Source organism: Rattus norvegicus, chromosome 7, assembly GCF_021556685.1.
Source record: "Rattus norvegicus strain SHRSP/BbbUtx chromosome 7, alternate assembly SHRSP_T2T, whole genome shotgun sequence".
In the NCBI taxonomy this organism is placed as follows: domain Eukaryota; kingdom Metazoa; phylum Chordata; class Mammalia; order Rodentia; family Muridae; genus Rattus; species Rattus norvegicus.
In genome coordinates this window covers 59,727,501-59,745,398 of record NC_141540.1, presented here as the reverse complement: position 1 = coordinate 59,745,398, position 17,898 = coordinate 59,727,501, and the positions used below count along the sequence as shown (strand labels likewise).

Below are 17,898 nucleotides of genomic sequence, written 5' to 3'. Positions count from 1 at the left end.
AAGACTGGCTTCCAGGCAGCTAGAAGGAAGTATGTAGGCTACCCCAAGTGATGTACTTCCTCTACCAAGGCCACACTCCTAACAGTGCCACTCCATGGGCCACACATATACAAATCACCACAAGTGATATACCTCAACATGTCAGCATAAATAACTTAAAGTTAAGTCCATAACTTCAAGTTCATATGAACATAGCTTAATTCAATATTTTACTAGTCTTTAATTATTAAATGGATGCCATTGTGGAAAACTATTACCAATAGATGAAGAGTTGTGAAGTCTGGTCCCAATTCATACATCTAATAAACCATACACCCCAGAGCTGTCAGGGACTAAACCCATGACTCTAGTCACATATGTAGCAGAGGATGGGCCTTCTCAGGCATCAATGGGAGGAGAGGCCCTTGGTCCTGTAAAGGCTTGATGCCCCAGCATAGGGGAATACCAGGGCAGGGAGGTGGGAGAGAGTGGGTGGGTGCATGGGGGAGCACCCTCATAAAGTCAGATGATGGGGGGATGGGACGGGGGGTTCCAGAGGAAACCAAGAAATGAGATAACATCTGAAATGTAAATAAAGAAAATATCCAATAAAAGAAATGAAAAAAGAAAAAAAAATCATCCCTCATACCTGATCCTGACCTAAGGGTCAGGAAATAATGTGGAAGATTGGTAGCAAATGTACAAGAGATAGAAGAGACAGAGAGTTTGCTGTGAGATTGTGTTTCTTGGGAATACAGAAGCTCTTCACGTAGTGTCTCACTGGCATGACTGCCTATGCATGAGCTGAACGCAGACAACAATAGACATGCTATTATGGGCGGGGAAAAGCCCATGAGGCTGCAGCCTTACACAATGAGCTAGAAGCAACCACGGACTGCGGTTTTCCCTAGGGAAAAGCACACTAATTGAATAATTGATAATAAATTATTTGCTCTGAGTTCATACATACAAGTGACATTATACAGACTGAGCAGGTTATGTATTTAGGAATATAAGTAAGAATAGAATGTTCATTTCCATGTATGTGTGTAACGGCATTTAGTGTAAAAGAGGCCATGCATTTTAAAGAGAGCAAGGCAGGGGGTTGGGGTCATGAGTGACTTCGGTAAAGGAAATGGACGGGGAAATCATATAATTATATAATAAGTTCAAAAACTAAAAGAAATAATTTTTAAAAGTTTTGAACATTTGAAGGCAACCAGGATTACTTAGGAAAAACACTATCTTCAACACTTAAGATTTAATTTTCCCAGTTCAGACATAATTATTTAAAGCCTCTTTTTGTTATGTTACTTTAGCTTGTCAAAAATATCTTCTACAAAAAGAAACCTTCTGATGAAAGTGGGGAGACCTGACTTTATGGGTAGGAGAATAAGCATTTGGAAGGCAAATTGACAACATGCCATTTAGCAAAACGACAGTAGGTTCTCTCTGGACCCTGTGACCACAGCAGACTTAGAGTATAAATATGGGATTAAGTTACATTTTTGTTGTATGCCTGAGTTTTGAAAAATTCTAGCCTGCAATATACATTGGATTAATTAGTCTGTGTCATGCAATCTTTCCCTGTGTACTCTTTACTTGACAGTAATTTATACCTCCCTCTCTTAAAGGATTACACACGTTTCCTTTCTTCTAATGTGCCCGTGAAATCTTGATAAAAATTATGGTTTTGAGCCATAGAAATTAAAACATACCAGTATGTTTTTGTTTTCTAGTGTTTTTTTCCCCATCTGCACTCCAAACTGTCTCTGTGTACGAATGCAAATTTTAATTCAACTTCACTGTGCAAATTCTGTCAGGAATAAGTCCTGGAGTTCAACAGAAAAATTATTACAATTGTGAATGATGTTTGTTTTGGGAAAGCCGCGGTAGGTGACTGTACACAGTGGAAGTAGTTTTACGCCTCATTTGAAAAAGTTAAATATTAAATATGTATGAAATTATAATGTATTTCCTGGTCTTTGTTAATTGAAGTATTTCATGAACAGAAGTTCAGATTTTCCCTTTATGAAGCATGCGTTCTCCTTATTTTTAATTCTATATGGAGCTGTTGGAGTCTTGAGCAGATCAGGTTCTCTTGAATTATATCATTATTGATGGTTTGGCCAAGTCTGCTATCTATTTATTTGCACTCCTACAAAAGACATGAGTAAAAGCCAGATGCAAGAATGACTTTCAGATAAATAAAGCACTATTGTTTCTTCTATCACTTTCTTCCTGGGTAAAACTAATAGGATATATGTCTAAAGACTTCGTTTGTTCTAGCTGCAAATACCCACATACGATCCAATTAAAAGCCACATGAATCTAGTCGGAGAATTCTAAGTGATGTTTACTTCAAGTACAGAAACTGCGTATAGAAAAAGGGTTTTGTCAGAAACGAAATTGTTAATTATGAAAAACTGACTAATTGGTTTAATAATGAATAACAAAATAAACATTTTCTGCTCAATTTTAAATGAGGGGATTAATTAAAGAACGGGTTTCAATTACATTTTAGGGTGACATTTTCTTCAAATTATTAGTAATGCTTTTTCTGGTATTTAAAAAAACTTTATCCCTTTTTAATTCTAAGAAATTAAAACTCTACTTCTCTCAAATGCTACTTGCAGAACATCACAGAATAACATACTTAGACAAAGGAAGCTGGATCCTTGGAAACATCAATCAAACTGGCTACTTCAGAGTCAACTATGACCTAAGGAACTGGAGATTACTGATCGATCAGTTAATCAGGAACCATGAGGTACATCCTTGATCTACTTCTCAGTTATCTGTTTCGCAGTGTAAACACCTGTCATTTTAATGATCAGAATTACCACCCTCATCCTTTCTTTTTTCCTAACTGGACTCATAGGTACTTTCTGTCAGTAACCGTGCAGGCCTGATTGATGATGCCTTCAGCCTGGCCAGGTATGTTTTCCTTGAGATCTCCACAATAAAATCCATGCCTGTGAGATTTTTCACATGAATTTAAATTCTATACTATACATTCATACTTATATGTAAATCTCTTTCTGACGATATTTTTGTATTTGAATTATATTCAGTGGCCCAAACTCTAAGTCAATAATAGCCATAGGATATTTCCAAGACAGCAGAAGCTTAATCGATTCCACTGCAAGTTTAGTTAAAAACTCTGGAGATTCTTGTAATCTCTTCATTAATGAATTCTACACAATGGCCATTGCAGCCACATAAAACTTTTGATAGAAAATACCTCCAAGCCTTAGAAATATTATTCCTCACAGATACCAGGGTGCTTTTTACTTCAAAGCTGTATTTGAATATTGTTCATTTGTGAAAAGTTTACACTGAGAGACAGAAGCAAATATTCCACAGCATATCAATCATGTTCCAAAAGGTTTGATTGCATTAATTATTAAGTGACTTTCATAATTAGATTTACAGTGGTCTTTTTTTTCTTTTGCTTGTTCAAGATAAGGGTTCTCTGTGTAGCCTTGGCTGTCCTTGAACTTGATGTGTTTTCTAAGCTGTCCCGAGCTCACAGAGATTCACCTGCCTCTGTTTCCTCAGTGCTGGGATTAAAGGCGTGCTCCCCTGAGATTTTTCTGTACTGTATCATAGTTTGCTAAATTTCTCCTAATCTGTGATTCATTTATTTATTAATTACTTATATTTGTGCACATGTGAACACGAGGCTTAGGTTAGTAATAAGAATCAGTTCATCCATGAGATCTGAAACTGCCTTTATAGTTTATGTGCCCATTCAAATCTCAATTCTTTACATATGCTAAAAATATTCCTTTCCCTGTATCATTTCAATCTACCAAATGATGAGATTGCATGCAGGGCACTTGATAATTATTTTGATTGAAGAGAAACTGAACTGCCAAGCAACTTAAGAGATTGTTGTTGCTGTGTGTGTGTGTGTGTGTGTGTGTGTGTGTGTGTGTGTGTGTGTGTGTGTGTGTAGGGAGTGGGGTTGTTGAATACCCAACAATAACAGAGTAGAGATCGCGAATTCCAATGTGGGTGAATTGATGCACTTTATGGAGTCCCTTTCTGTCAAATCTTTCTCATCTACTTGAGTTATTGTTCACTTGAACTGTAAATGAACGAGTGGAAATATTTAGTCTCTGGCCTTCAGTACAGGCTTGTCTGTGTTTACATGGACACTAAGGACATGCTGTTGTTTCACAGTATGTGTTTACTGATTCCTGGTTGTTCTTGCAAGACACAGAGGAGAGTGTTCGCTGTCCTATTGGTGGATATCGTTGCTTAATTTAATGTCTGGTGCAGAATTACAGTAATGAACTTACTCATCTGGTAACATGTCACTATTTTTGTGAAATCTACTATTAAACTGTGATGATTTTAGGTATATAGAACTGTAGCCAGTGTTCTAGTGCATTTTTACAAACCCAGAACTCGAGAGGTTGAATCAGAGGATGACAATGAGTTTAGGTTTGCCTGGAATACACGGTGAGTTCCAGGTTCCAGACAAACCTGAGATACAGAGCAACCTTCTCTCTCAAAATAAAAACAAACAACAAAGCAAAAGTCATGCACTGTACATTCTAATGTAAATAATTTTGAACAATAAAGAAAACACATTAAGACTTAATTTCCCCACATCTACGACCTATGATTGCTTTATCGTCCTCAGAGGTAAAATCTGGATTATTTGGTATATATTATACCAGACATTTCCCCTTGCTAAACCTTTATGCTGTTAAATTTTAAAACCACGAAGAAAGATTTATTCCATCCCCTGAGTCATTTATAAAAATAAATTCTGGGAGATTTCCATAATTTCCAAATCCTTACGATGCAGCCTCTGGTGAGTAACCTCGACTAATTTTCTTTGTGCTTAGTTGGAGTTTTATAGAGTTGATTGCTGTAAGTGGAATTTGAGGCTGCAAAAGTACAATATCCTTGAAATAAAAACGGCCAGAAGTATGTCACCAAGTCTTTCTCAGTCAAGTTCCACTGTCAACCATATGTAAAGTCCAATTTCTTCAAACCGTCCATTATAGCAAATGTGTAATTATTTAAAAATTGACAACTTGCTAGTTCAAACATATTTAGACACTAATTTACAGTTTAAAAGGTTGTGTTTTGTTTCTTACACATCTACTGTCTGTATCTTTCTTTCTGTGAATTAATCAGCTAAAGGAAGAAATTGCAAATATATAGTATCAAGCAGAAGTATTTTTGTTTGTGTACTTTGAGTAAGTTTTGAGTATTATTTCTTTCGGTAGCATTTGTTTGCAAATTCATGATATTTCATAATTAAATGACCTTTCATTTATACATAAAGTAAAATATTCTCATTTTCTATATATTATATTTTGTTTTTCCTTTATCTTTCCATTTGCATTTTTCCTTAATCTGTTTGCATGTATTGGATGACAGGGGACTTATTATTTTTCTATAAAACTACTTAATTTTTTACTAATTTTTCCATCCCCATTTACTTAAAAATATTTTCTTTTTCCTGTTTGAAATATCTCTGTCTTCACAAAAATGGTCATGGCAGTGAATCGATTTGATTTCAATTACATCATCACTATTATCTTTTATTTAGTGGCACCACATTGTTTTAGTTAGGTTAGATTTAGAATGGCATATGATAAAAAACTTTTCTTCTTCAAAAGCACACATTTTATATACATTTGGAATCATTTGATGGATTTCAAGAAGTCCAGAAACAGGTTTATGGTTTATAAGCTATTAAGTGGAGTTTTATTATGTGACATAGACTTTGCTCAGGTGGTGTATTCTTTACCTCTCTTTGTTCTGGTCCCTAGGTGAAGCCTTACGCTTCCAGCATCATGGATTTTGGCAACACTGCCTTCTTTCTTTCTTTTTAATTAGAGGCACATACTGCAGAAAATATTAAAATATTTCTCCACTCAAACATCCTAATTTCATTTCTTTTTTAAATAGAACGTCTTGAAAAGTGGGTTTTCGTTGTTGTTGTTGGCTCTTTTCCATCTTCTTGCTTGTTCTCTGTTTAAGGTTTCTTCTGTAACACAGGTGTTGATCATTTCTTCATTTACTGCAGTAAATAGTAGCACGATCTCGAAGAAGTAAAACTGCCCTGAGAACCAACAGGATGTAATGGCTTTTCCTACTTTCATAGATACTTGTTTACATATGCTGTGTGGCCCTTTCTTAATGTAACGGGAAAAAGGACAGGTTTAGAAACTTTTTCTGGAAACACCTAACGTGGCTGGACCTTAGTTACCACCTTCAACTCTGCTTTGGAGATGACAGGAATCCCTCCTCAGGTGTGCAGGGATTTGACAAGCCTGGTCAATGATCCTGAATCCCTCTGAATCCCTCTGCTATCCACTGCTTTGTGAATTCAGATTGCCACGAGTTTGCTTTTGGCATAAACACTTCTCAGAGCTATGCTTAAACTGTTATAGGTAGGTATTTATTAGAAAGATAGATAGATAGATAGATAGATAGATAGATAGATAGATAGATAGATAGATAGATAGATAGAATTACTCTGTGTAACAACTCTGGCTGTCTTAGAACTTACTTTATAGACAAGGCTAATGGTGAACTCACACTGATATCTACTTGCCTCTGCCTCCCAAGAACAGGAAGGAAAAGTATATAAGACCATACCTGGCTAGGGTTATTAATAATGACAGGCTACATGCAATTTATTGTATTTACGGGTCACTGAGACAAGGGTAGATCCCTATCTTTTTCAGCAGACTCTTTTGAGGGAAGTATCCATGTAAGATTTACTGTTAGTAATTATCTATTAAACCACTGGGTTGTGTGTGTAAAAGAATTAAAAATGTATAAATCCTAAAAGTGATAAAATTGTTGATTACAAAACAAGGTTGATTCTTGGCCATATGCTTCTGGTCCTCTTCACTGAAGAAAAGTTTCTGAAATTGCTTCACCAGCATCTCCCAGCCTTCTTCACTGTGGAGATTTCCATATTGTGACTGGTGAGTCCAGCGAATCTTTTCTTTTTCTGAGCTTTGTGGTCATCCCCAAAAGATCACATCTTTCACATCCCCAGGCTGGGAACTCTAATTATCTATTTGTCATCTGCAGCTGGCAATGCACATCTTGAGTCACAGGAGAGAGTCACCTCAAAGTCTGCTTGTTTCAGACCTTTCTTTTTCTTTTCTTCTTTTTCTTTTTTTTTAAATCTTTATTAACTTGAGTATTTCTTATTTACATTTCGATTGTTATTCCCCTTCCCGGTTTCCTGGCTAAGATCTCCCTAACCCCTACCCCTCCCCTTCGCTCTGGCTGTTCCCCTCCCCATCCTCCCCCCATTACCACCCTCTCCCCAACAATCACGTTCACTGTGGGTTCAGTCTTGGCAGGACCCAGGGCTTCCCCTTCCACTGGTGCTCTTACTAGGATATTCATTGCTACCTATGAGGTCAGAGTCCAGGGTCAGTCCATGTATAGTCTTTGGGTACTGGCTTAGTCCCTGGAAGCTGTTTCAGACCTTTCTGCATGCATTTATTTAAAGATCTATATCCAAAGGGTCTCTAATTTTTTTTGCAACCCTTCATCAGAGATAAATGTTGAAAATAGTCTGAAAGCATTTTCAGGACATTTTACTGTAATAAGCTGGGAATCTTCCATTTTCTTTCTATTATAATGCAGTAAAATGACTGTATTTCTGGATTTTTCCAGTAACTCTGTTCTATTTCTCCAGACAATTGCTGGTTAGCTCAAGGTTAGAGAATGGGTTAACATATTCCTTTGAGCTGTCTGCAGAAACTTGTTGAGGGTGGAGCCACAGATGTTGTCCTTGGGATAAGGATTTATGAGAGGTATTGTACCTGGCACTTGTGAGACAGAGCCATCTCCGGAGGAATAAAGGGTGGGTGGCCTAGTGGCTCTTGAGATGGCATCTTTCCTACAGATTTTTATATCACGTTGCATTGAATCAGAAGCAAATTAGTAACCTTCCCACGCCAAATTTGTGTTTCAGCTCTGTAGGAGAGAATGTTTTAATATTAATGTCTAATGCCTGCAAGTGTTGAGTAGAAAGCAGAAGGGAGAAATTTTGACATCAATTCTTGATTTGATTCATTTTCATAGCAAACAGCTTGTTCTCATAATTTTAAAAATAAAACTGGGTAGATGTCTGGTAGATCACATTATTTTTTCATTTAAGCATACTTTTTTTTGATAACCATTAGTCTGGGTTTCCAAACTGTACTGCAATCATATTTGAAAAAGTCTGTGTACCTGTGTTCTTCAGTAGCTCATGAATTAAAAGTAATATTATAATTTTATATCACGTGCTTTCTCTAGTTATTCCCTGTATAGTTGTACTCCCTGGGTTTGTATGACGCAAACTCTCAATCCCACTGATTCCCTAAGTGTTTTAAAAACTAACCTTGGTAGTTCAATTCATGGACTTCAGTTCATAGACTCTTCTGGAAATTTTCAAAAAATTGAAATACATATTTTTTTCTTTTGTGATTTATTCAGGTATATTTGCCCCACATGATCATTTATACCATATTTACTTGAATAGATTTGTAAGATGACTTCTTAAAGGTGAATTTTTAATAGGAAAAAAGATTGATTTTTGTCTTGCTAAGCTTTTGGCAATTGACATTTTTAATTTAATTTTTGGAGTTTTTAAGATTATAATATAATCACGTTAGTTTCTCCTTGCAGTTCCTATCTTCAGACATTCCCATCTATCCCTCTTTTCTCTCTTTCAAATTAATCAACTATTTTTTTTCAGTAATTATTGGTGTGTGTGTGTGTGTGTGTGTGTGTGTGTGTGTGTGTGTGTGTGGTGTTCTTAAACACACAAATGCAACCTGTTCAGTCTGTACAACATTATTTTTATGTGTGTGTTTTCAGAACTGACCACTTGATAGTGGATAAGCGATTGTTGTCCTCTTTGCTACAAAAGGCTATTTCTCCAGTCTTTGGCATTCTTTAACTGGCTGTAGTTTTTGGTGGAGGGTTGAGGCCTCCTGAGCCTCACTTTAAAGCATTCACTTTAGTATGCCTTCTGGGTTCCACCTGATTCAGCTCATGATTAGAGCTTCTGAGTGTACTGGTTGGTTTTGTGTGTCAACTCGACACAAGCTGGAGTTATCACAGAGAAAGGAGCCTCCCTAGGAAATGCCTCCATGAGATCCAGCTGTAAGGCATTTTCTCAATGAGTGATCAAGGGTGGGAGGGCCCCTTGTGGGTGTTGTCATCCTTGGGCTGATAGACTTGGGTTCTATAAGAGAGCAAGCTGAGCAAGCCAGGGGAAGCAAGCCATTAAGAAACATCCCTCCATGGCCTCTGCATCAGCTCCTGCTTCCTGACCTGCTTGAGTTCCAGTCCTGACTTCCTTTGGTGATGAACAGCAATGTGGAAGTGTAAGCTGAATAAACCCTTTCCTCCCCAGCTTGCTTCTTGGTTGTGATGTTTGTGCAGGAGTAGAAACCCTGACTGAGACACTGGGTGTAGCTTCTAACATTCCTAGGTGACACAGTCTCACAGGAAGCTCCCCTTTCCTCTGGTTCTTAGATTCTTTCTGCACTCTATTATGCAATAACCCCTGAGCCTTTGGTGTAGGAGTTGTGTATCTACTGGGACTGTGCTCCACAACTCTGCATTTTGGCTTATTGTGGTTTTCTGTAATGACCTCTATCTCTTGCAAACAAAAAAGTTTCTTTATGAGTGCAGAGAACTACACTTATCTGTGGATGTAGGGACAAATATTGACAATTTATCTAGGGATTGTTTTTTTTAATAAAGTGCTAGTTGTAGGTTCTCCTTTCATGACTTCATGGAAGATCCATGACTTCACTGGTCCTGGGTAGCTGGCTAGGTTTCCAATGCCAGGCATTGTGGAATGGGTCTCATGTCTAATTAGAGAGCTATAGGTTACTGTTAAAGTATCCATCCTACTATTACACTCTTAGTATAATTGTGTCATGCTGGTAGTTCTTGGTCTAGGTATCATAAGTAGGGGGTGCTGCTGGTGGCTTCCTTCCCTTGGAAGCTTGCATAGCGGTTTTGGGACTATGAAATCTCATCTTCAGGGAGGAGATTTTCAGTTCAATTCCAGCTCAGGGTCCCCTGGATGCTATGCCATGCCTGAAGTGCATAGTGTCTTCAGCAATGGGGATTCACCTTCTACTTACCATACTTTTGAAAGGATTTGTCAGGTTCTTCAAGCTCTGAGGATCTCATTAGAAAGTAATTGCACTGGTATTCATGGTTTGATAGGGACATATTTATGGCAAATCTTGGTGTCTCTAGCTATCCACCTAGAGACAGCTTCTCAGTTGAGTTAGCTTCCTTGATGGTGCTATGGAGACCTATGGAGGCATGGCCTCATGTAATCTTCAATTTCACCTTGCCCCATACATCTCATTGCACTGCTTTTATTACTATGAATTGATGTTATATTTTAACATTATGTACATCTTCAAATATTAATCCATTCTTGAAATAAATGACTGTCGCCTTGTTTTGCAGGTTTGCCAGAGATACCAATGGTTTGGTTATTAAAATTGGATTAATGTACCAAGTAATCTATGCTTACTCCACTCCGTTCCATTTGAAAAAAGTAAATCAAGAATATTATATGAAGCGTTTGAATTTAACCTTTTATTTTATATCTTTATTCAAAGGCAAGGCTACAAACTGATCCTTCAGAGTACCAGAACTCCATGAGTAGTCAATATATGTCTGGCAGACAAATAAAAATATAATAGCTAAATTACAAGATAAATACATATGATAATTACAATGTGACAAACAATCCAAGAAGTCAGCTGTTTCCAGCCCTGAAATAATAGTTTAAAAATAGTAGTATATTGCCTCTATGTTCAAATAAATATAGATTTAAAATGGAGTTCACATTTTAGGAACTTTGATCTCCTTGCTGTAGTTCATGGTCCTGCCTATCACCTCCAGTTCTGTGACTAACTTTTCCTGCAAAGATGCAGTACACACACACACACACACACACACACACACACACACACACACACAAACACTTTACTCTGGTAGGGAAGGGCCTAGTGAATCTGGTCAGGTTCAGGGACATCCTAAAACTATTTTGAGTTGTTTCTTGGTGGAATGCTTTAATCTCAGAGGAAACTGGTATAAGACACTTCCTAAGGAAGTATGTGCTTGTGCACAGTGTCTGCTACAACCACCTTCAGCAACCTGAAAATAAGCATCTTGGGCTTCAATATCTTGACTATAGCTCGTGACTGTTTACTTGGTTAGGACTACAGTATTATATCTTTCTATATTGCAAACACACATTTATTAATCTATGCATTCTAGAATCTTTCTGCTGCCTGTCTTTTTCCTTTTGTCATATATTTTGAACACTCACCCATGCCTTTTAATTCAATTTCTCTTCCTAATTAGCAAGAACCTTGGCTATCAAGATACACAAAATTGGAGTTCTCACTCTATGAATTACTGACAGTTTGATTAGCAATTTTTATGAGGATTAAAGTAGACCACATATGTACTGGCCTGCCATAACTAATTAGCAGACCTTAGAAAGACTACTTCTGTTCTATGCCCTGCTATCCTCAGATGTAGACTGCACGCCAGAATAAGATAATGCATGATCTTTATTTGTAGCAATTTGGCTTGCTTTTCACATACTCATTGATTTCATTCTGCATGTGCGTTTTTTTCCTGGGCTGTCCCAAACACTTGAAAGTATCCTGGCACTGACTTAGAGAAAATAGAACAGGTAAAGCATACTTGTTCCTCTTCTGACAGAAACAATGGAAGCTGTGAGCATTCAGCATAAAGTGCAACGTTTAATAGGAATCCACTCAAAAACAGGAAAATCTTGTTTTTCCAAGAAGAAAATGGACCTGTTTAGGTGGACATCATGTACACAAAACTTAAATAGGTTCTTTTTGACATTTTGCCCAGGAACGTAACTTTTTACCACCTTACTACATATTTTAAAATTAAAAATTATTTTTCATACACTATATTTCAATCTTGAATTTTCCCTCCCTCAAGTCAACCTCCCTCTCCACATATCTAACTTTATTGCCATATTGCTATCCCTGTCTCCTCTCTCCTTGTTCTCAAATAATATACATAATATATATGTATATAATATATATAATATATTTAGAAAAGTAGTAACAATAAGGTCTTCTTTAAAAACCTATAACTGTGAGGGCCATTGCTTACTCACAGTAGCAGACAGTAATTGCCTACCATTGAGGGGGCATTGAGTCCCACTTGACCCCTGTTAGTTAACCCACACAACTGATACCTAGCCAGCCGTGCTCATCGCTTTTCTATTCACAATAGCTAGGGAATAGAAACAACCAAATTTCCTAATTTGATGAATGAATAATGAAAATATGCTACATATACACTATGGACATTCAGTATGGATATTCAGCTATAAAAACATGAAAACACAAAACTTGAAGGTAAACAATTGGAAGCTGAAAATGGTGTACCAAGGTAGGTAAAGCAAGCCCAAGAGACAAAAATCGTATGTTCTCTCTTATTTGTGATTCGCACCTCAGAATCTTTATATATTAGTCTATAATATGGAGCAATGGCAGAAACTAGAAAAGTTCAAAAGGACCCATAGACTGATAGAGCTCTAGAGAATTATATAATTGTTATATTTTCTCAATCATTTTCCCTTTATTAACATGTAATGATCTTCTTGTCTTGCAATAATTTTGTTCGGTCTATTTATTCTTATGGCAGAAAATTGTCTTAGTTAAGTTTTTATTGCTGTGAAGACATACCATGACCAAGGCAACTTTTATCCATCATGGTAGGAAACATGGCTGTGTGCAGACAGACACAATGTTGGAAGTTCTCTATCTTGATCAGAAGGCCGCCAGGAGATATTCTCTTCAGGAGGCAGTCAGGAGGAAAGTCTCCTCCGTACTGGACAGAAAATAAGCACTAGAAGGCCTCAAAGCCCACCTCTACAGTGACACACTTCTTCCAACAAACCTCACCTATTCTAACAAGTGCCACTCCCCATGAGCTAAGCATATGCAAATCACCACAAATGCCTACAATAAGTTGTTGCAGCTTCTATATGCTTGGCATATTAACTTACATTTTTTTTTATTCTCAGTCTTTGTTAGAGAAATTTGTTTCCTAGAGACAATAAATCTAGACTTTTAACCAAAATGCTCTGCATCTTTTTTAAAACAATTTTTTTATTTAATCTTTCTTTTACATCCAGATTTTATCCCACTCCCGGTCCACCCTCTGACTGTTCCACATCCCATATCTCCTCCCCAACCCCTGTCTCCATAAGGATGTTCCCACCCTCTACCCCCATCCCATCTGACCTCCTCACTCTCTGGGGCCTCCTGTTTCTTACATCTTCTCTGACTGAACCCAGACCCAGCAGTCCTCTGCTAGATATGTGTTGGGGGCTTTATATCAGCTGGTGTATGCTGCCTGCTTGGTGGTCCAGTGTCTGAGAGATCTCGGGAGTTCTGGTTAATTGAGACTGCTGGTCCTCCTGCAGGGTTGCCCTCCTCCTCAGCTTCTTCCAGCTTCTCCCTAATTCAACCACAAGGCTCAGCAGCTTCTGTTCACTGGTTGGGTGTAAATATCTGCATCTGACTCTTTCAGCTGCTTGTTCGGTGTTTCAGAGGATAGTCATGATAGGTCCTTTTTTGTGAGCACACTAAGTGTTCTGATAAAGTTTGTATCTTTTTAATCATTCATTCAAGCTCTATTTGCAGTGAAGGCTGCTTTTAGAGGGGTTTGCTAATTGCTTTAGGTTGGTTGGTTCTTTTTTCTGCTTGATTGGATTATGGTTGGCTCTTCTCTTTTTTCCCTATTAGCCTTAGAGATTCAGTGGCTTGCTCTGTTGGACTTGATGGATCACTGCTTATCTCTCTTTGCTTTTACATTTGCCATGAAATTTATTCTTTCATGTGCTCTCATGATTAAGACCCTTGCTTCTTACTTTTCTTTCCGTAGCAATCCTGTAGAGAAAACTTGATGGTCATGAATTGCCTTAGTTCGTGCTTATCTTGAAATGCTTTCATTTCTCCAACAAGTTTTCAAATGTTATTAATATGGGATTTTAGTTAGGGTGACCATTTACTGATTTGAATTGTGTTTTATACAACATTCAGATGTTCATAGATGCCTTTTGTCTAATTATCTTCCTTAGGCAGCATGCCAAACTGCCAAAAATAACATCAAACACTGTTTATAGTATTCCTCCAGAACTCATCAGATCAAATTACTATCAATTGGACTTTTTGCATAATGTAGAAATGCATCCATAACAAAGATGATGAAAAAATAAACGTTTCACATAATTTTCAAGAAAATATGAAAAGGTGGTAACTGCAATAGAGGGAAAAAGAAAAGAGAATTAGTCCCACAGTTTTGTGGCAAAAACAAAAGTACAAACCTTTGCTTATGGGCCAAGTCTCAAATCCCTGGGAGGTGTTTTGAAATCCATGATGCTCTTCTTTAATTGCATGCAATTTGAGCTCTTCTGTGTGTCATATTTCAGAAGTTCTCATATATGAAATTGAGTACCAGAGAAGTAGGTGGGTTTGGATGTAAGAAAACATCAGATTAGTAAAACCTAAAATGACTAGGACAAACCATTTAGACACAATTGAAAGCTCTAAGAGCAACTAAGCTGGAATCTAAGAACCTCTGCTGGGCCCTTTGGAATCAGAACATAGATATCAGGGAGATGCTATGACTAGATGATGGACAGGTGACACATACATGAGTCCTAAGGTAAGAGTGCGGGGTTCATAGAGCTATCATATGCATTGAATGTTAAGATGAAATAACTATATTTGGCCTCAAAATATTATTTTGTCATTTTTAAAAGCCAGGAGTTCATAACTTGATATTTTATTGAAATAAATCCATTTTTCTTACTACAAGGTAGATACTGAGAGCAAAGAATTATACCCTTGAATTATATCAATCATGTGCAACAATATAAAATACAAGCGCTATCAGCATTCTCAAATATTCACTTCCTTCAAGAGTAAGTCATGTTGAAAGAGAAGTAGAGAGAAATATATATACTTTCTCCTCTTTTTGCTTGATTTCTTATCACTTCAACAAAGCAAAGAAGCAAGTGAGACAATCTCTCAGTATTTATTTACTTGGTTTGTGATTGCTATCATCCTGTGACATCCATTTTTCCCTGTAGGTAAGTTAATCTATTTTTAAAGTAAGTACATGATAGTAAAACAAATGGTCCTGTTCTTATCCTGTACAGGTAAGTGGTTTGAGCGCATCATTACCTAATGGGAGCCAGAGAATCAGTGACAGGAATGAAGAGTACTTCATGGTGTCTTTAATGGTTTGAGGGGTTTTCTTTTAATGTTGGTGCTCGTTAGTAACAATAATTTGGAAATGGCAAATTCTGTCATGCAAATCAGTAAGCAACACCTTTCTGATATACGAGAGCTTTTTAACCTATTGAAACACAGACATTCAAATATAAAGATATAAAGAACAGAAATAGTAATTCCAAATGACCTATTAAAAATGGCATCCACTCTTTTTATTTTCTTCCTCAAATCCTTCACATATTCTCCTCCTGTCCATGCTCACATTCATAGCTTTTCATTCTTGTAATTGTTACTTAGTAAGATCACTTGTTGGGAGCTAGAAAGATGACTTAATGGTCAAGGCTCCTGTCCTTGCAGATGACTTGGGCTTGATTCTCAGAACATAACTATTCATAACTCCAGCTCCAGGCATCTGATGTCTGCTTCTGACCTAAATAGGTATGAGGTGTGCAAATGGCGCACATGCAGGCAAAACAATCATAATATATAACAGAAAATTAAAAATGTAAATATAAACTCTATACAATAATATCAATAAATTTCTACACATATGTATATATATTATATAATAGATATATGCATAAATGTCTCCACAGATGAAATATACTTCCTTTCTCCTAAATGGTTTTTTCACTACCAATTTAAAAGTTCTTCCTTCCTTCTAACCTTAGGCAACAATTAAATTCAGTTCCTGTTTTATTTTTCTTTTTTGCCTTTTTCGCCAAGATTTTTATGAAAAACTTCATGGTGCTTATAATAAATAGATTTGTTTGACTTCTATTTGGGGAATTTATCCAAACTGCTATCTTTTGAATAGGTCATTCATTTGATGGATTACTTTTCTTACCTCTTTAATATATTATGGTGCATTATATTTTTACTATTTGGTGCACATTGTGTTACTTCTGATTTATAATATAACAAATAATGATACTATGAAGATTTGTACAAGTATTTGATAAGGATATATGTTTTCTTTTAGTAACTACCTAGAAGATTGCCTGTATTATACGGTAAATGTGACCATAGTGTTTTATAAATGGTTGAACCGTTCTACATTCGAAAGATCAAGCTCAACCATCCTGGCTGTTTTCTGTCCTTGGCAACACTTGGTAGTGTCCATTTTTCAATAGTTATGACTTCATTGTATATCAAATACATCTTACTATTATCAGATTACCATTCTTTGATGATCAATGATGGTAAGCCTTTCTTAGTATACATAATCTGATATTAATCTTCTTTTGTAGAGAAAGATTTGATTTACTTTAATCTTTGTCAACATTTATAATTTATATTGTACTTCTTAAGCGTAAAATTCCTTTAAATTCCCTGAGACATGCCCTTTTATGATACTTATTTTTGACAACTTTCCTCCTCATTCGAAAGCTTATTGTTTTTATTTTCTTCTCTTTCAATATTGAACTCGTATAATGTTGATGACAGCATACTTACATTTTTTCCCTTTGTTCTTCTGGTTCTGTCCATCTGAAGTTATCTGTACCAAACCCAGAATTTAGAGTTTCTCTTCTCTTTTCCCTCCACAAGCTCGATCATATTGATGTTCCTGTGTGAGACAATGATACTTATTTCGTTCATTTTGTATTTTCCATAGGGCAAAAGTAAGGGCTATTTCTTTTCATGTAGATTTTCTTCATGTAATTTCGAGAAAGAAAACTTTCTTTTCCCATTGACTTTCCACAGCAACTTTGTAAAAATCAATGGATCATATAAATTGTGAATCTATTTTTGACTCTATAAACTGCTGTGTTGAGTGCATCTATCATTATGCCAATAGCATGGTATCTTAAAGTCTTTAAGGATTTTGGTTGAGATTGCTTTGAGACTGTAAATCAATTTGGAAAAATATTGTCATTTTAATAACATCCATGCCCGTGGCACATCTTGTTGCTTGGTTAAGTATTTTAACTTATGTTTCCTTTTCCTATTCTTAGACCTTTCATGTAAGGTCTTGTTAGTCTCTTCCACCTTTGTATTTTTAATGAGATAAACTATGTATGTGATGTCATTTAACTTACTTTGATGAGAATGGAAACCAAGACTTTGCCCATGCTAGGGGAGTGTACTGTCAATGAGATGTGTTTCCAATCCTCCTTTTGTTCTATTTTGCTTTTTTTTTTTATTAACGAGTATTTCTTATATACATTTCAAGTGTTATTCCCTTTCCCGGTATCTGGGCAAATATCCCCCTCCCCCCTCCCCTTCCTTATGGGTGTTCCCCTCCCAACCCTCCCCCCATTGCCGCCCTCCCCCCCACAGTCTAGTTCACTGGGGGTTCAGTCTTAGCAGGACCCAGGGCTTCCCCTTCCACTGGTGCTATTACTAGGATATTCATTGCTACCTATGGGGTCAGAGTCCAGGGTCAGTCCATGTATAGTCTTTAGGTAGTGGCTTAGTCCCTGGAAGCTCTGGTTGCTTGGCATTGTTGTACATATGGGGTCTCGAGCCCCTTCAAGCTCTTCCAGTTCTTTCTCTGATTCCTTCAACGGGGGTCCTATTCTCAGTTCAGTGGTTTGCTGCTGGCATTCGCCTCTGTTTTGCTGTATTCTGGCTGTGTCTCTCAGGAGCGATCTATATC

General features: G+C 36.9%; 1 protein-coding gene across 1 annotated transcript in view; it reads left to right on the top strand.

Moving 5' to 3' along the window:
- Positions 1–17,898, top strand: part of Trhde (thyrotropin-releasing hormone degrading enzyme) — a 404,767-nt gene that overhangs the window by 313,774 nt on the left and 73,095 nt on the right. Inside the window, 2 exon segments of the mRNA NM_001108991.2 lie at positions 2,616–2,749; positions 2,861–2,916. Coding sequence (NP_001102461.1) covers positions 2,616–2,749; positions 2,861–2,916 — 190 coding nt within the window.